Source organism: Hyla sarda, chromosome 3 (assembly GCF_029499605.1).
Source record: "Hyla sarda isolate aHylSar1 chromosome 3, aHylSar1.hap1, whole genome shotgun sequence".
NCBI lineage: Eukaryota > Metazoa > Chordata > Amphibia > Anura > Hylidae > Hyla > Hyla sarda.
The window spans coordinates 227,299,446-227,317,881 of NC_079191.1; the positions used below are offsets into that span (position 1 = coordinate 227,299,446).

At 43.1% G+C, this 18,436-nt stretch overlaps 1 protein-coding gene across 5 annotated transcripts in view; it reads right to left on the minus strand.

Annotated features, from left to right (window-relative positions):
- Positions 1 to 18,436, minus strand: part of MCHR2 (melanin concentrating hormone receptor 2) — a 254,857-nt gene that overhangs the window by 22,073 nt on the left and 214,348 nt on the right. For all 5 annotated transcript variants that reach the window (XM_056566183.1, XM_056566186.1, XM_056566181.1 and 2 more), the window contains one exon: positions 16,431 to 16,550. In XM_056566183.1, the coding sequence (XP_056422158.1) occupies positions 16,431 to 16,550 (120 nt within the window). The remainder of the gene's footprint in view (positions 1 to 16,430; positions 16,551 to 18,436) is intronic.

Consider the following 18,436-nt stretch of genomic DNA (forward strand, 5'->3'; position numbering starts at 1 on the left):
AGAGTAGAGAAGTGATCAGGAGTGGTCACCCTCTCTGCTGCTCTCATGCTACAATATATTGTGTATGGCAGTGAATTCTTTAGTGTCGGAAATTATGTCATCTTGTACTTATCCATCTAAAAAGCAACAAGAACCCATGAGTTAACTATAGAAAGCCAACAACCAGTCAGCTCATAAGGAAAAACCTTAGTTTTACTAAAGCCATCATCTAATCAGACCCTGTAGGATTTGTTTTCATTGAAAATAGTCAATAATACTATCACTATACCAATATATATATATGCCAACCAGGGACAGGTACAGTACCTTGTCTATTGCAAACCCTTCACAAACTCTATTTGGTAATTTAATGCTCCTATTGAGTAGAGACTTCAATGTTGCAAAAGAGCCATTACTTAACTCCATATCAAACTCTACAACACATTCTGTTTTATCAGTCAAATTTTTTTACTATCTACAGTTTATGCAACATTAGGTGTAGAACATACATTCATTGACAAAAAGAAAAATGATATATCTAAGTAATAACAATATTAGTGTGAAAGGTTACATTTGTTTTGGAAACTGTACAATTGAGAATAGGCTCTAGTACCTTGTTGCGCTACCTCTAGCCTGGATACAAGATGAAATATGGTTTGCCATAAGCATACAGGTAATATGTGGCATCTAGTTGAAGACTTGCCCACAGATGTAACGAATGTGACCGTAGGATGTCCTGCAAATATTGCTGAGCTGTTAGTGTCCCTTGTATCATTACTATGGGTGACTCAATGTTGTACACAATAGCTCCCTAGATCATCACACCAAAAGTTTGGGCAGAGTTTTGGTCCACAGCAAAGGCAGGATGCAAGTGCTTACCACGAGGCCTCCTTACGTGGACTAGGTCACAGTCCCAGAACCTAGAATTCACTAAAGATGAGAAGGTTTCAAACCATACCAGTCCAGGTTTCTCCTTCTAAGTTTCTCTTTAAAAAAAAAAGGTGCAAAGAACTGGTTCAAGCTATACTTACAGTAAAATAAGGTGAAGATGGCTGTTTGTCAATGGCAAAACACATAAGGGACACTATGACACAAACTCTTCTGCTAAGCATCTGGAAATCATTCAAGCAGAGACAAGGGTATGTCATGAAGGTACCAACTGTATCTTTATGGTAGACAAATAAACTGTGGGAGCTGCTTGTGCTTCTTGGCACATCAAATGATCCTTGCTATTGGAGCTTGTTCACCATGTGTGCATGCCCTCATGTAACCACTGCTTCTAACACTTCCTAACTGCTTTGTCAGAATGGCCTAGATGGTGGGAAATTTGTTAAAACTCCCATCCTGCCTTTCTCAGTCCACTTAGATCTCCGTTCTCAAAGTTTATCAACTGGGTAAATGCATGTCAAGCTTCTGTCACCAAGAGATCCACTACCCAGAAGTAGCCTCTGAGAGCTCACTTTATAGGGCAATGGATGGAAGCACTTTTTAAGCTCTCTTGTGGCCATACTCAGTGTTTAATCAAATCACAATTGTAATATTTTATGTATTAGCCAGAGACATAACTACATGCTGTGTTTTGCAGCAATCCAACATTTCACACAGTAAAGCTCTTTTGTTTATGAAGCATTTTATATTTCACTAGAGTTTTTGTGCAGGAAAATCATGTGAAAAAAAACTGTGAAATATATCCACAAAAACAATGGCGCTGATTTACTAAGAAGAGTGTAGTTTTCTCATTTTTTTCCCCCCTGATGGGTATTTTTCCATGGTGTTTACTAATTTGGTGCTTTTCCCTACATTTTTTTTTAGCAACTGCTCTGAGCTGGGATGTTGGGATTTTTCTAAACTGTCAGGGACACATCCCTTTTTGGTAGACAAATCCCCTTTCTTGGTCACCCTTTTTCAGGTTTTCTGAGTAAATTGGATTGCTGATTAGTTTTCTTTTTACTTCGCGCATGAAGTACGAAATACAATTTGGTTGCAAAACCCGAAAAAAAAATTCGGAATCCTGTATCCCCTATCTTATTTCCTTTCCATAGAATAGGGTCCGGAGTTACAGAAGTATAGTGCTTGTGTATCTCAGGCTCTCCCATAGAGATGCATGGAGGGTGCATATCGACCCCCCCTCCATGCAACTGTTATCAAGATGTCTGCATGGCAAAATGCTTGAAAATTTGTAAAAAAAAATGAATTTTTTACTAAAATCAAGTTTTTTTTTTACTGTAGTATTAGTATAAACTGAGATAACTGCATGAAATGTAACAGTCCAAATTTTTCGACTCTCTCTCTCCAAAAGAGAACTATACATTGCCATCAACTAGTTGGTTAAGTGTAAATAAATATTCAAAAAATCTAGTTTATTAGGCCATTAACCTTAGAGAGTAGTAATAGAAATGTCAGGTGTCTTGTATCCTAGTTACAAGATTATAACTAGGTGATGCCCTATTGTAGGAATGAAATCCAATGTATCCATTTATTTATATTTCTAACAATTATTATGCATGGAGTCATGTGATCTGCAGTTGGTTAGAAGGGGGCAGGGAGTGTATTTAGCATTCCATATTGATATGTCTATGATTAGATATTGCCCATCTTGATATCATGAGGTTCCTCTGGAAAGAGTGATATGTAACTTTTTCTTATATGATATTCCTAACCTTGTAGCTTTGGTTTTATTGTAACAAGTTACTTACTACTCACATGTATTGTTCTACTATATGTAGTCAATTAACAAGCTTGTAATGTTTACTAATATATCTAATTGATATTCATTTGCATATATCATTGTGTTTATTACTCATTTATGTTTATAACCTTATAACCAATAAATCTGCATACTTATATAATAGTATTATTGTATATTGCAAAACTACATCCTTAAGCATTAATGTCATCCCGTCATAAAAATAACTTGTTGATATCTGAGGAAATAGTCATATTCAGATGTGAATTGTATTGATTTGCTTGTCTACAATTCACCAGGTCATAATTTTTATATTTTTAATCATTTTAAAATGTAAAACATTTTCATATTTAAGATTTTTATCACCACAATTCATAAGTTATTACCACACAACAATACATGCTCAAACATCAGGGTATTTGAACTGGGGTAAAATGAACAACATACTGTATGAGTTTTCTTTACCTTATAACTGCTTTGTGGTAAGTGGTTTTGGATTGGACTGCCTGAGGCTCTTTACTCTGATGCCTGTGCTAATGGGGCCCATCGGCTAAAGCTACTTCTCCCCATAACAATTGATTAACAGTTATTTACCTTTTTACAACACATGACAATATTACATATGTACAAAATAGCTCTGCCACTTTTATATGTGCTACTTACATCCTTCAGGTGATCTCTCTGGCCACAAGAGAACCCTGTGCACAGTAAACAGGAAATATTAGACATTACATTTTGAAGACTGATGTAGACTAAATGTACTGACTATATAACTACAGTCCTAACTGAATATGACATATGACAAGCTTAGGTACACAAAGTATACTATTTTCATTACTGACTAATGTATATTGATACTGACTTTTGTACATGAAATTATACAAGAACTAGATACTCTATAGTGATTAGGCAATAGTATGTTTTTGGCTACTGACTTTTAGATACATAAGGGCTTTGCTCATGGTATCTAGCGGGCAGTTGGCCTTGAGTAGACCGCTGAGACCTGCGTAGCACCACCTCTGGAGAATCAGGTACTGGAGGGATCTCTGGAAACTCTGCAGGTACTTCTTCAACAATCACTGGAACTGGAACTTGACCAGGGACCGGCTGAAGGGGGACTGCAGGTGCATCCATTGGAGAAGTTAGAACTACTTCTGGAACCCTGGAAGCTGGAACATATACTGGAGCCAGGGGAGATAGAACAGGAGCCGGTGCACTGACTAAAGTTGGAGGGGCCAACTTCGGTGCTGGAGGTAGACAGATGAACGCTGGCTGACTCAGTGAGAACATAGAGAAGTCCATGGATGGATGTATCCCTTCGCCAGGAACATACTCTCTGGCTGGTCTGACACATGGAGGAGGCGATGATGGGGCCACATGAAGATCTTTTAGACAGATTTTGATACGGTTTCGGTGGACAACCTGTTGCTTGTACCCAGGCTTCTGGACTTCATAGACATCAGACTCATGGTAAGGAATAGCCGTTACTGTGTAGGGCTCCGTCTCCCAGATGGAATCCAATTTGTCTGTTCTCGGGAATTTTCTTAACCAGACTTTGTTGCCCACCTGCAGTGGCTTGGCTGTGGCATGACTGTTATAGTCGTCCTGTTGCTTTTGTTGGCCTCATCCATGTTTTTTTACTGACAATCTCTTTGGCCTCTTGAATCCGCCTTTGGTGATAAACCCACTCAAGGGATGCTTGAGGAGAATTATTGATCAGGGCTTGCAACTTGAATGTCCGATCTTTAGGCAGTTGCCCATGTTGTCCCATCATCAAGCTCATGTAGTAACCGGGGCTATTGTTCTTGTAATGACACAGAGGCTGCTCGCAGCATATGGATGAAGACTTGATTGATCCGCTAAAAGAGCCTGTTCCCTTGAGGGTGATAGGCAATGGTTCTGAGTTTCTTGCAGTCATGGAATTGACAGAGTTCTTGAAATAGTTGCGCCTGAAAGGCCATTCCATGGTCAGTTAAGACAGACTCAGGACATCCAAGGGTTTGCACCCACCCAGTAGAACATCTGGGATGCCGTATTGGCTGTGAGATCTTTGACGGGGACAATGACAACCCATTTGATGTAGTGATCCACCATGGTGAGAGCATAGGTATATCCGGACCCGGTTGGAGACAATTTCACATGGTCTAGCGTGTAGTGTTGCTCGCGAATATTCGCAATGCGAATTTTATTCGCGAATATCGCATATTCGCGAATTCACGAATATTCGCAAATATAGCACTATATATTCGTAATTACGAATATTCGTTTTTTTTTTTTTCACAGTACACATCACAGTGATCTCTGCTTCCAGCTTGTGTGGTGTAAAGAAGACTCTAATACTACTGTGTGAGACTGACGTGTGAATTTTCGCATATGTGAAACTTAGCATATGCAAATTTTTGCATATGCAAATTTTTGCTTATGTTAATATTTGTATATGCTAATTTTCGCATATGTTATTTTTCACATACGCGATTTTTCGCATATGCGAAAATAAAGCGAGAATGTTACGAATATGCGAATTTAGCGAATATATGACGAATATTCGTCCATATATTTGCGAATATTCGCGAATTCGAATATGGCCTATGCCGCTCAACACTACTAGCGTGACCAGCTGGTTGGGTCTGTCATGCTGAATGGAGTGGAGGGGTGCTCTTGCGTCCTTGCGCACATTTTTAGTGACATTACAGACAGAACGTTCACTGCATTATTTCTCAATGTCACTCCCCATTCCAGTCCAGTAGAATTTTCGCTGGATAGTGGCTACTGTCTTGTGGACTCCAAAGTGTCCCGACTGGTCATGATATGCATTAAGGACCATGGCTGCATCTCTTCGGGGAACCAGAATCTGATGAAGTTGATCACCAGTTGATCATCAGTTGACCGGCTCCAAAGAATTTCGGTATAACAGTCCTTTGTGCACAAACAGTCGCTTCCTCTACCTTTTTCCCCAGAAGGTAGTCAAACAGATCCCGCATGACTCGACTTTCATCTTGGAGAGTCTTCCAGGTATACAGGTCTTCTTTAACCTTTTCCGACCTGGGTTCACCATCCACCAGGGCTGTAACGACATTCTGGTTCACAAACCGTTGCTAAAATGGGGGTATCTCCACGTCTTCCCACCCATCTTTGACAGGTGTGTAGAGAAAAGAAAAGAAAGGACCGACGGACGGCGCCTCGTGTATTTACCCTCAATAGATCGGGTGGTGGGTGGGGGGGGAACCCCACGGGGCTTATAGATGGCCGCTCACCTTGAGATCTATGCAAAAAAGCATATCACCCACGATATAATCTGGGTACTGTAGTACGAGTCGCTGCTATGCCGATGGGTTGCAGGAGGAAACAAGTCGTCCTGGGAGTCAATATTAGAAGTAGAGCAGGAAAAAACCCTCAAGTATGGCGCTGCAGACTCTTGTAGACAGATGAGGCGGATGCCAAAGGTAATAGGAAAGTCCTCAGCAGGACATTTTATTAAAAAAACAATAAAATGGACAAGATTACGCGTTTCGGGAGGATCCCTCCCTTCCTCAGATCAGGATAAGGACAGTACAACAATAGCAGGTTTATATAGCCCAAAAATGGGCGCCAAAAACACATGGGAGGAGTAACAATCCAAACTTGAAAATCAAAGTACAGGAACAGAAACAGCACTTACATATAATATACAGTATGAATATACATTAGGAAGCAAAACAATTACAAATTGTGGTAATATAAGGTCAGGTTATGTGTTGGACCAAGACTAGCAACTGCTGGAGAATCGCAGTGGGCCGGAAGCTGTCAGCCGCAGCATGTGAACAGTGTAAACAAGGCACTTCCTGTGTGAGAAGCACGTCAATAGCAGTGAGCTCTGAAGCTCAGAGCTCACTGCTATTGACGTGCTTCTCACACAGGAAGTGCCTTGTTTACACTGTTCACATGCTGCGGCTGACAGCTTCCGGCCCACTGCGATTCTCCAGCAGTTGCTAGTCTTGGTCCAACACATAACCTGACCTTATATTACCACAATTTGTAATTGTTTTGCTTCCTAATGTATATTCATACTGTATATTATATGTAAGTGCTGTTTCTGTTCCTGTACTTTGATTTTCAAGTTTGGATTGTTACTCCTCCCATGTGTTTTTGGCGCCCATTTTTGGGCTATATAAACCTGCTATTGTTGTACTGTCCTTATCCTGATCTGAGGAAGGGAGGGATCCTCCCAAAACGCGTAATCTTGTCCATTTTATTGTTTTTTTAATAAAATGTCCTGCTGAGGACTTTCCTATTACCTTTGGCATCCGCCTCATCTGTCTACAAGAGTCTGCAGCGCCATACCTGAGGGTTTTTTCCTGCTCTACTTCTAATCTTTGACAGGTGGCTCTTCACCGGGGTCATCCGAGACAGCACATCGGCATTGACGTTTGACTTGCCGCTTCTGTACTTGAAGTTAAGTGAAGCTGTAATTAGCTAATCTTGAAGCCCATCACTGTTAGAGGGCACCCAATTTACCAGTGTTCAAGTGGGCCAATGGGTTATTATCTGTGTAGACAGTAAATGGCGTGGCAGCCAAATAATCCTGTGGCAGCCAAATAATCCTGTCACGGCCCATACCAGGGCGAGAAGTTCCAATTTGAACAAACTGGCATTGTTCTTCTCTGCTCCTCGCAGATTACGACTGGCGAAGGCAATCACTCTCTCTTGTCCATCCTGAACTTGGGACAAGACAGCTCCCAGACCTTCAAAACTGTCACCAGTGTATAGCCGGAATGGCTGACTGTAGTCCGGATACGCCAATATGGGTGGCTCTGTCAGCAGACGCTTGAGAGCTCGGAACGCTGTCTCTTGCTCTTCGGCCCATTTGATAGGTAGCCTTCCATTGTAATTCTCCTTCGCTGTACCCCGTGGGAGAGCTGTGAGGCATTCTGCAATTTGGGCAAAGTGTGGGATGAAATGGTGGTAGTAGCCGGCGAATCTCAGGAAGCTCTGGACATCTTTCACCGAGCACGGTGAAGGCCAGTTCTTGACAGAATCCACTTTTTCAGGATTTGGCTGAACTCCATCTGCGCTGACAACGTGGCCGAGGTAGTGGACTTGGGGTTTGAGCAAGTGACACTTTGATGGTTTGATCTTCAACCTATGTCTGATCAGGACTTGAAAGATGTTAGATAGATGACTGAGGTGTTCCTGATAAGACTAAGAATACACGATGATATTCCAGGTACAGGCACTTTGGAAATTCAGATGTCCGAGGCACCTTTCCATCAGAGCTGGAACTGAGCAGGGGCATTGCATAGCCCAAACAGCATACTTTTAACCCCTTAAGAACCGACCCATTTTTTACATCAATGACCAGGCTCTTTTTTATTTTATTTGACATGTATCTCTTTAAATGGTAATAACTTTAGAACGCTTTTTCTGAGCAGAGCGATTCTGAGATAGTTTTTTCATGACTTATTGTACTTTATATAACTGGTGCATTTTTGTTGACACATGAATCATTTTTTGTGAAAAACTTCAAAATATTGTGAAAAACTGAAAAATTTCTGGCGATTTTTTTATGGTGTAAAAGTGATGTTATATTTATTCTGCGTGTCAGTACGATTATGGCGATACCCATTTTATATGGCGATACCCATGAGTAAGGGCTTATTTTTTGCGGGATGAGCTGTAATTTTTATTGGTATCATTTTTTTGCTACATGCTACCTTTTTATCTTTTTTATTCCGCTATTTGTACCAAAATTGGCGAATTGAATTTTGCGCTTTTTTTGATGTTTTTTTTACGGCGTTCACCGTGTGGGACAATTTACATTATAGTTTTATAGTACACGTCATTACGGACGTTGCAATACCTATTATGTACATGATTTGTGTTTTTCATCTTTTTTGGTGATAATACAGGGCTTTTATTGGGAAAGGAGCATTTTTTTTTTTTACACTTCATACTTTTATTGAAGAACTTTTTATTAAATTTTTTACACTTTTTACAGGTTATACTATGCTGCAATATATTTGTACTGCAGCACAGTATAACCTGATGAGCTGCAGAAACTAAAGCATGTGCGATCCAGCCTCTGGCTGGATTTCACAGGCTTCCGTAGCAGGCCTACAGGAAGTATGCAACAACAGCGACCAGCGATTGTATCTTGGCGCCGCTATTGGAGAACAGGGGTAGAGGGCTGCCCCTGTCAACACCATAGATGCCATGATCAGGATTGATCATGGCATCTATGGGGTTAATGCTGCCGAGACCGGCGCGATCGCGGCTCCGGCAGCTGCGGCGGGACTCCAGCTGTGATTGACAGCCGGGTCCTGTCGCCGATCTCCTGCGCTGCCCGCGGCAGTGCCGGAGATCGCTATGGCGTAAGCATATGTCCAATTGCGCGAACGTGTCGGATGATTGGACGTATGCATATGTCCTATAGCGGGAAGGGGTTAAACTTGAACAACCCCATGGGTGTCATAAAGGTGGACTTCTCCCGATCCTCCGCGGCCATGGGAACTTGCCAGTACCCGCTGGTTAAGTCCAGAGTGAAGAAGTAAGCAGCAAATCCAAGGGCAGTAAGCGACTCCTCAATTCTTGGCAGAGGGTAAGTGTCCTTATGTGTGACATTGTTTGGTTTCCTGTAGTTGACACAGAAGTGGATAGTTCCATCTTTCTTCTTGACTAGGACGAGTGGTGCTGCCCAGGGACTCTGACTTTCATGAATCCCCAACCTGGAGCCATGTCCACCAGGGCTCTGTGGGATTAGTACTGGATCCACCAGGGACTTGAGCCACACGCTGTCAGGCCAGTAGACATTCAGTCACTGGAGTGTACTTGGATAAAACAGTAGTAGAATCAGACAGGTTCACTAACTGTACTGGGACTCTTCCATTTGAGATAGTGACAAGACTTCTAGTAGCTCGGACTAATGGATGATCTTCTAGCTGCATGGGTTCCAGCAGGGCCTGATAATAACGATTCTTGACTCTGGGACGTGCATGGCACAATATGATGGTTTCAGTGTTGGGTTGTAAGGTCACCGACCTGATATCTTGAACTCTGCAGATCTCGCCTTGCTTGTTGGCAAACCTCTGTTCCGCTTGTAGGACTTTCTTTTGGTGCTGCATAGCCAGCTGAACTGAAGGGGGCATATGGGGAAGAGAGGCATTCGAGGCAAGCTCCTTAACAGCTTTGGTCAATTGTTCAATGTCCTGACTAACACTCTATAGATCAGGGGACGGGGACAGCGGACGGCATAGGCTTGGTCATCGCCCCTAATGGTTCCTGAGCAGGTGTAAGGGGAGTACAAACTTCCTCTAACTCAGTCCCGGACTCAATTACTTGGATAGCCAGTCTTTTAAAAGCAGGAAATGACATGTTGGGGTTTTGGACTGCTAACATTCTCAATTGGGCCTTGTCCCACTTATTATGGGGCCCATCAATAAATCTTTCCATTAACACTTTGTTTCCCTGCTCAGGAGTTAGACTACCTAACTTCTGGACAGTCTCTAGGGCATTCTGTAGGGCAACAGCATACGCTCTCAAGGTCTCACTTGGCTTCTGTCGCCTTTCATATAGCCGGAAATGTACCTCTGAGAGTGTGATTCAAATACCTGGTACAGTCCTTCAAAAATCTGCACCACAGTCACCTTCTCAGATGCTGGCCAGATGCAGACTTCCTCTAGTGCAGGTCCCTGTAGTTGTCCCGTGAGTAGTTGCACCTGTTGGTTAGGAGGGAAAGAAAAAAAGACAAACAAGTTCTGGATCCTCTCTTTGAAATCCCTCAGGGTAAAGGGGGCTCCATTGTAGGTAGGAATGACAGGATTCCCCATGAATTCCCATGCTGTCGCTGGAACACCAGGGTTGTTGATGCTTGTAGGAGTCAGAACACTAGCGGCTGGATCAGGTGGCGGGCCCGCCGCTGGAGATGGAGGGGCACTGATGCCTGGTTGCTCTTTGGTGCTGGGTTCAGACATCTTGTGGAGTTTTGAGTGCGCTGTCGCTTTAAGGGAATTGAGGTGCGATTCCCTTTAAGAGAGCTGATGAGGTGCTGCAACGGCTCTGGTTTGGATAATGGGGGTAACAACAGCAGGCACTCCCCCTCTATTTTGCAGGCAACCGGTGGCAGAAGACTTAACAACCAGACTTGCATGCAATACCGGGATACTGACAACAAACTGTGGTACTGGAGATTCTATATTGATGATCGGTGATGCTTGCTGTACTTGCAGTGCAGCGCTGACTTTGTGAGCAACAGTTGGGGATAAGCGCAGCGGCCGGAACTTCCAAGATGTCTGCACTGAGGGAACTTCCTGCTTGGGTCGGTCAGGAAAGTCTTCCCCTGTGCAACACAGGGCGGTCCTTTTGGTTCCTCCTCGCTGAAATGAAGAGACGTCACCGCTGGGGACTGACGTGGGCGGAGCTGTGACCGTGCGCGCCTGAATCGCTGGACCAGATTAACTCTTTCAGGTACAAACTTTACACAGGGCTGCATGATTTCCACACTGTTCACAATAACAGACAGTAACCGTTTCTTCACCTCCCCCTTTATTTCACAAGCGCCTCGCAACATACAAGTTTCACTGACAACGTCCCGTACACTTTCTGGCGCAATTTCTGTTGCATGCCTGTGCGTTTTTCTCTGCAATACTGGACACAGTTCAGACTGGGGGGGCGGGTACATTTTGCATAAGGCACACACCCGTATTCTGTTCGTAGGATGCCAAAAGTTTTGGTGAGGGTGCGATGAAGAGCAGATGTGATTACCCTAGAGGCAGATGGCATTAACCCCTTGTGTTTGTGACGCCAGTGGGTGGTTATCCTCTACACCACCTGAGGTATGGCCGCTGGGCAAATAATCACTCCGACGCAAAGTTACGGAACAACGGCAGCTTTACTGAGGCAGACAGATGGAATAGTTTTTATTCAGTTAGGCCCAAGGAGATGACCATTGACTTAGGAGACTTGTGGGCTCGCTGGAACTTGTAGTGGATTTGGACTGAATACTGTAGACCCACGCTGACTTTAGAAGACTTGACTGACTTGACTATGACTGACTAGACTTCACCCCTGTGATTGCATACTAGGCTTTGACGTTCACCTGAAGGGACACTTGGTGATTGAAGCGTGGCTGCGTGGTTAGGCTTAGGTCTCCCTTAGGACACCAGACACTCTCAGGTCTTGACTGTACTGTTCCTCAGCTTGCAATAAGACTGAACTAGCTAGCTCCTCCCTTGGTTTATAAGGGAGCAATTTGGAGGACTCCCATAGGTCACCACACAAGTCACCTGGTCACTGACCCCTTCCCTGGTTACATGGGCACAACAATACTTAAAGGCATATGAACATTAGAAAGACAATTTCAACACAACACATAAGGCACTGTTAACCCTTTAGGATACACATAATAAAGGTGGACTCAGGGGGCTCTGAAATAGAGTCCGCCACACAGGACAGAAAGAGTACAGGAAAGCAACTCCTTCACCTTCACCAACACCTTCTAATCTTTTCTCTGAATCTCCAGCCTGCTGTAACATCTGCGCTCCGGCCAACACGCTGGCCGTGAGTGCTCTCTCGTCATGTCCCCGCTGCCAGTGGGGCTCGGAATCGCATTGCGGGACACGCCCGCACGTGAATCCTAGCCCGTCACTCGCCTCCCCGGTCTTCCTGTTCTCGCAGCCTCAGCGAGCGTGCCCCCGCCTCCTAGGGTACGCGCATTCCGGAGATCTTACATTTAAAGGGCCAATACTCATTTAATTAAGTGTCTACACCTGCACCTTGTCCTTAAGTATCAGCTCCTCCCTTTGTACCCTGCCGGATCTTTGTTGCCTTTGTGCCCTAGAGAAAGCTTCTGTGTTTCTGTGTTCCTGATATCTGTGTACCTGATCATTGTTCTGTTACCTGCCCCTGCCCCTGTGCTGCCTGCCCTGAACTACTGCTACCTTGACCACTTCTTGCAAGTTTCCTTTTGTGCCACGCCACATGCCAGCAACCTGTGTGGGCAAATCGTGCCAGGGGTACCGACCTGGGTGCCACCTGCCACAGAAAGACCATCCCGCTTTGCGGCGGGCTTTGGTGAAAACCAGTGGCACCTTAGACTCTGTTTCCTGGCACGGCTCACATCATGATCCACACAGGACCAGAGGATCCACCACCTGCCTTGTCCCTTACAGTAATATCCAGCCATGGATCTCGCTGGGGTGCCTTTGCCAGATGTCTCGGATCTTTTCACTGTGGTAGCTCAGCAGTCCCAGCAAGCAGTTATCCCGTCAGGTGCAACAACTGAATAAACAGTCATGGTGCAATAGCTTCTTGCCGCTCAGCAGCATCAACAACAACAGCAGCAGCCACCTGTTTCTGAGCCTCCTACTGTGTCTGCAGCTTCTCCCCAGGACTAAGCTTTGTTTGTCCTTGCCTTCAAAGTATGACGGAGATCCCAAGCTATGTAGAGGCTTTGTGACACAGTGTTTTATCCATCTAGAACTTATGGCGGATATGTTCCAGATGGAGCGTGCTAAAGTGGCATTTGTGGTCAGTCTACTATCTGGAAAAGCTTTAACCTAAGCTACTCCTCTCTGGGATTGTAGAGATCTGGTCTCCTTGAACCCGTCGGCCTTCCTTGCAGAATTCCGCAATGCATTTGAAGAATCTCTCCTCTGCCAAGATGGCTTTTCTGAACCTCTGTCAAGGAAACTCCTCCGTTGGCGACTTAGCGGTTCAGTTCCGCACTTTTGCCTCTGAACTTGCTTGGAATGATGAGGCCTTGTGTTCCACCTTTAAAAAAGGACTTTCCCCTAGAATCAAGGATGCTCTCGCTGCACGAGATTCTCTGAGCAAACCTGAGCAAACTTATCCATTTCGAAACTCGTATTGATGTGCGTTTTACCGAGAAGCAGGAGGAACTTCCTTTGGAAAAAGAACCTGCCTGAACACTGCATGTTCCAACATCCACCCCTACTGTCTTCTTTGCCTCCTGCCGAAGAGGCTATGAAAGTGGACCTTTTTCACTTAACGCAGCAGGAAAAATCCTGTCGACGCAATGAGAATTTGTACCTGTATTGTGCCAGTCCGGAGCTCTTTCTCAAAGACTGTTCTATACGTCCTCTGCGTCTGGGAGAATGCTCTCATCTTGGACAAGTAAGAGCGGCATCCCTTGATGTGAATATTACCTCTCCTCGCTTGACCACCCCAGTTCACGTTTTTTCCTCTGCCAAGATGTCTTTCATTGCTTCTGCTTTTTTGGACTCCGGTACCGCTGGCAATTTCATTGGTTCCTCCCAGGTGCCTCCCTCCATAAACACCATCTTCCAGTGGCGCGTCTTGTCAAGCCCTTCTACATTTCTTCTGTTAATGGACAAAATATGAACTGTAAGGTGCAATTTGACACTGAACCCCTCATCATGCAAGTAGGGGATTTGTATAAGGAAAACATTTTGTTTTATGTGCTACCACATTGTACTTCGGAGCTTCTTCTTGGTCTTCCTTGGTTTCAACGTCATTCTCCACAACTTGACTGGAAATCTGGTGAAATCACATGCTGGGGATAATATTGCCTACATCACTGTCTTGCGCATCCAGCTAATAAAAGCTTCAGAGCCGACGCTCTTTCCAGATCCTCCGATGTCGCAGGATTGGACTCCACGCCAATGCATAATGTTCCTCCTGTGATATTTTCTGTGCCCGTTAAACTCAGACGTAAAGTCTTGAATTGGGGACATTCTTCTTTGCCAGTTAGTCACCTTAGAAGATTGAAGACTCCACGACAGAAACCGGCAAGTCCCTTACAGCCTTTGCCCATTCTAGAAACCCCTTGGTCTCATGTAGTGGGGAACTTTTTGACTTCCAAAGAAGAGGAGAAGACCAATGGGGGTGTACTGGAAAATCTGTGTTCCGACCAGACACGCTGGCCGTGAGCGCTCTCTTGACATGTCCCCGCTGCTGGCGGGGCTGGGATTCAAATTGCGGGAGGCGCCCGCATGCGAATCCCAGCCCGTCACTCACCTATCTGGTCTTCCTGTTCTCACAGCCCCGGTGCGCGTGCCCCCACCTCCTAGGGCGGGCGCGTGCTGGAACTCTTACATTTAAAGAGCCAGTACTCATTTAATTAAGTGTCTACACCTGCACCTTGTCTTTAAGTATCAGCTCCTCCCTTTGATCCCTGACGGATCTTTGTTGCCTTTGTGACCTAGGGAAAGCTACTGTGTTTCTGTGTTCCTGATATCTGTGTACCTGATCATTGTTCCATTACCTTACCCTGCACCTGTACCTCCTGCCCTGACCTACTGCTACCTTGACCATTTCTTTCAAGTTTCCTTTTGTGCCACGCCACCTCCCAGTGACCTGTGTGGACGAGTCGTGCCTGGGGTAGCGACCTGGGTGCCGCTTGCCGCAGCAAGACCATCCCACTTTGCGGCGGGCTCTGGTGAAAACCAGCAGCACCTAAGCTCACGTCATCATCCACACAGGCCCAGAGGATCCATCACCTGCTGTGTCCCTTACACCTGCTTTGACAGGCTGGAGAAGGAAAGTGCCCATAACACTGAACAATGCTACAGTATTAGCATTCTTGCAGGTAATATTTCCCTATGGGGGACTAAAAAAAATTATTATAATGTAATTAATGTGAATAACCCCCTCCCCCAATTAAAGTTTAAATCACCCCCTTTTACTGTTTTTCAAATAAAAAGGTGAACAGAATCATATGTGGTATCATCGAGTGCGGAAATGTCTGGAATAATAAAATATAATGTTAAGGAAAATGCACTATGAATGGCTTAGATATAAAAATAAAAAAACAAAATTTAGAATTTTCAGCAAACTAATTTTCCCCTAGGGGACTTTTTATAGCAATATTTTGATTGCTATTACTATTCTGTGCTATGGAAGACTATAGAAGAAGATCCCCGGAGCAACCATGGAGCAGGTGATTGAAGTTCCGGCTACCATTTCAACTTTTCGGACCCCCGCAACTGTGTCACCGGTGGTGAAGGGTTAATGGTGGGCATCATCGTGATCGCTACTGTCCACCATAAGTCTCTGGCTGCTAATAGTAGCTGGGACCTATGGTCTACAAAGTGAGTGCGCTTACTTTAGTCTGAACGGGACTCAGAACATACATGTACGTCCTGTTTAGGCAATAACCTGGCAGCCAGCGTGTACAGGTACATCCTGTAGGAGGTTAATGAACCAGAACCTTCTCCTCTATATTATGGTATTCCAGAAAGATGTATATCAACCTTTCTTGGGGAGCTAGGAAACAGATATAATATTAAATAAATAGCACATAAAATTCAGTGCACCTCTACTTGTGTATTACATTTTCTTATAACTTTTAGTGTGCTTGTATTATATTTTCTTATAACTTTTAGTTTAAGAATGATAGTCATTCTTAAAATCGACATGTATTTCTAATTTAGCACCTAAACACCCCACCTGCAATATAAGGCAAACCTTTAACTTTGTCTTTATAGCAGCCATCTCCGGCACCAAACCCAATGTAATAGAATAGCATTATCTTGCACTGGAGGCAGCTGCCATAGGGACAGAGCTGGAATCTCCATCGCATATGGATAGTGATGTGTGGAGTGATGTGTGGAGTGGGGAGAATGGCCTTGTTCCAGCGTTTAGTCGCAGAATTTGCAATACATGTCAATTTGAAAAATGACTCATAGATAACTTAGCAATGAATGCTCTCAAGTGTTTATTTTACAAGTCTGTTATGCAGTCATTATGGCCTTTGCTCAGAAAGGATTCAAATAAAAGAAAATTGTAGATTCAATAACAGTTTTTAACTTACCGTCCTGCTGTCTTGTTTTGATGATACATCTCCCACGTGTAACACAAAATTAATATGTAGCAGGCTACTATTAGTGGTAAAGGAAAGAAGAACGTTGTGATTGTCAAGTATAGTGTATACCTGAAAAACATGATGGTGAAAAACACAGAATGGTGTTCACTTCTGTTATGCTTTAAAGTACAATATAAGTCAAGCCAGATATACACATTAGATAGGTGATGATTATTTCAATAGAGAGGGAGGAATAAATCAGTGACCTATGGTAGTGACTTATCACCTGCTGGCACAAAGGGCCAGGAGAGTCCTACAAAAACATCATGTACTATTTATCAGTTTATGTGAAAACATTTTAATGCTGTTGACTGTTATAAACTAAAACTTTTAAACAATCTTAGGGTTTAACACGAGGCATTCAAAATCTAGTGAATTTCCTCTATTTCACACTAATTCAAAATGGTTACCACTAGGTCAACTAATAGTGTTATAAATCCTATATTACTGGAATAACTATATAATTTGCTGTATGTGCTAATAACATGCAAGTTCCTAACCAGTTAATTACTATAGTTCTTATTCAGACAATAAATAGAATACTATATATTTTCCATGTTACTAGACAAAAGGCTTCTCACTACTAAGGAGCCAACATGCATTTCACATAATGACTTCCTCAGAAAACTGAGAATAAGGAATGCTGAATACAGTACAGTGGTCCCTTAAGTTACAATATTAATTGGTTCCAGGAAGACCATTGTAGTTGAAACCATTGTATGTTGAGACCATAACTCTATGGAAACCTGGTAATTGGTTCTGAAGCCACCAAAATGTCACCCAAAATAGGAAATAAGTGAAGATTAAAGAAAAATAAGTAGATAACTAATATAGATAAAGCAAGTCCTTACATATAAAAGTAAGAAAGAGCTGTTGGAAGCCGTAAATCACTGTCTATGTAGAGGACATGAGCTTCTTCAGGGTCCTGTACAGTACACGCAATGTGTAAAATGGAGCCGCCCTTACTTTGAGTCCAAAGGAGCAGCTAACTGTGGCACAGGTAAAGAGTAGTACAGAACATGTAATACCTCTGTAGGGAACTGTACTGTAGGGAAGTGCTACCAGACAGGAATTCAGATGATACGCTTCAGTATTACTGGAGTTATACCAGTGAATTCCCATTCTGATTGGTCAGTTTTTCCAGCCATTGACACGTTTTGCAGATCTGGACTGTCTGTAAGTATGGTTTCAAGTTACAATGGTCCAGAAAAGACCATTGTATGTTGAAACTATTGTATGTTGAGGCCGTTGTAAGTTGAGGGATCACTGTATATGCAATTTTTGTCTCCCAGTATAACCGTCATCAAGCAAAAAAATTGTCATTAAGCAAAAAAAATAACAGAGGGTGGTGGTGCCACAGAACTCCCTATCACTTATTCTAGAGACTCCGCTACACACTTGACTCTAAACAGTGCCATTGTGACCTGCAGGGTCCAAGAAAGTGAAAGTGCTTCATAAAGACTCTGGAATCTATACCGATAGATTTGGGTAGCTGGAGAATAATAGACTATGTCTGGACCAGGATTTGAGCCGCGTGAACTTCTGGGTGAAAAGTATATTTGTATTTCTATAGGCATGTGTTAGAATTACATACAATATATGGATTGGATATTTTAATCTTGAAGATAAAATCAATAGCAGGTGACTTGTTGTCAGCGTATGTCTTTGAATATTATTGGATTACATTGAGGGGGGATCTCTTAATTGCATATACTTATTTTACCCATGAAACGTTAAAGAGCATATTCATATTTTTATTCTTAGATATGTCATACAAGTATTGGTCACTTACACTGCTTTTTATATAATTTTACGCTCATATAAATGCATTACATAGCTTTGATTTTTAAAGACACATTAATAATGCATAACATTTATAACTGTAATCAATAATTAATGATACCAATGCAGTTATTAAAATGTAAAATGTGGTAATTTACCCTTTCTAAGCTTTA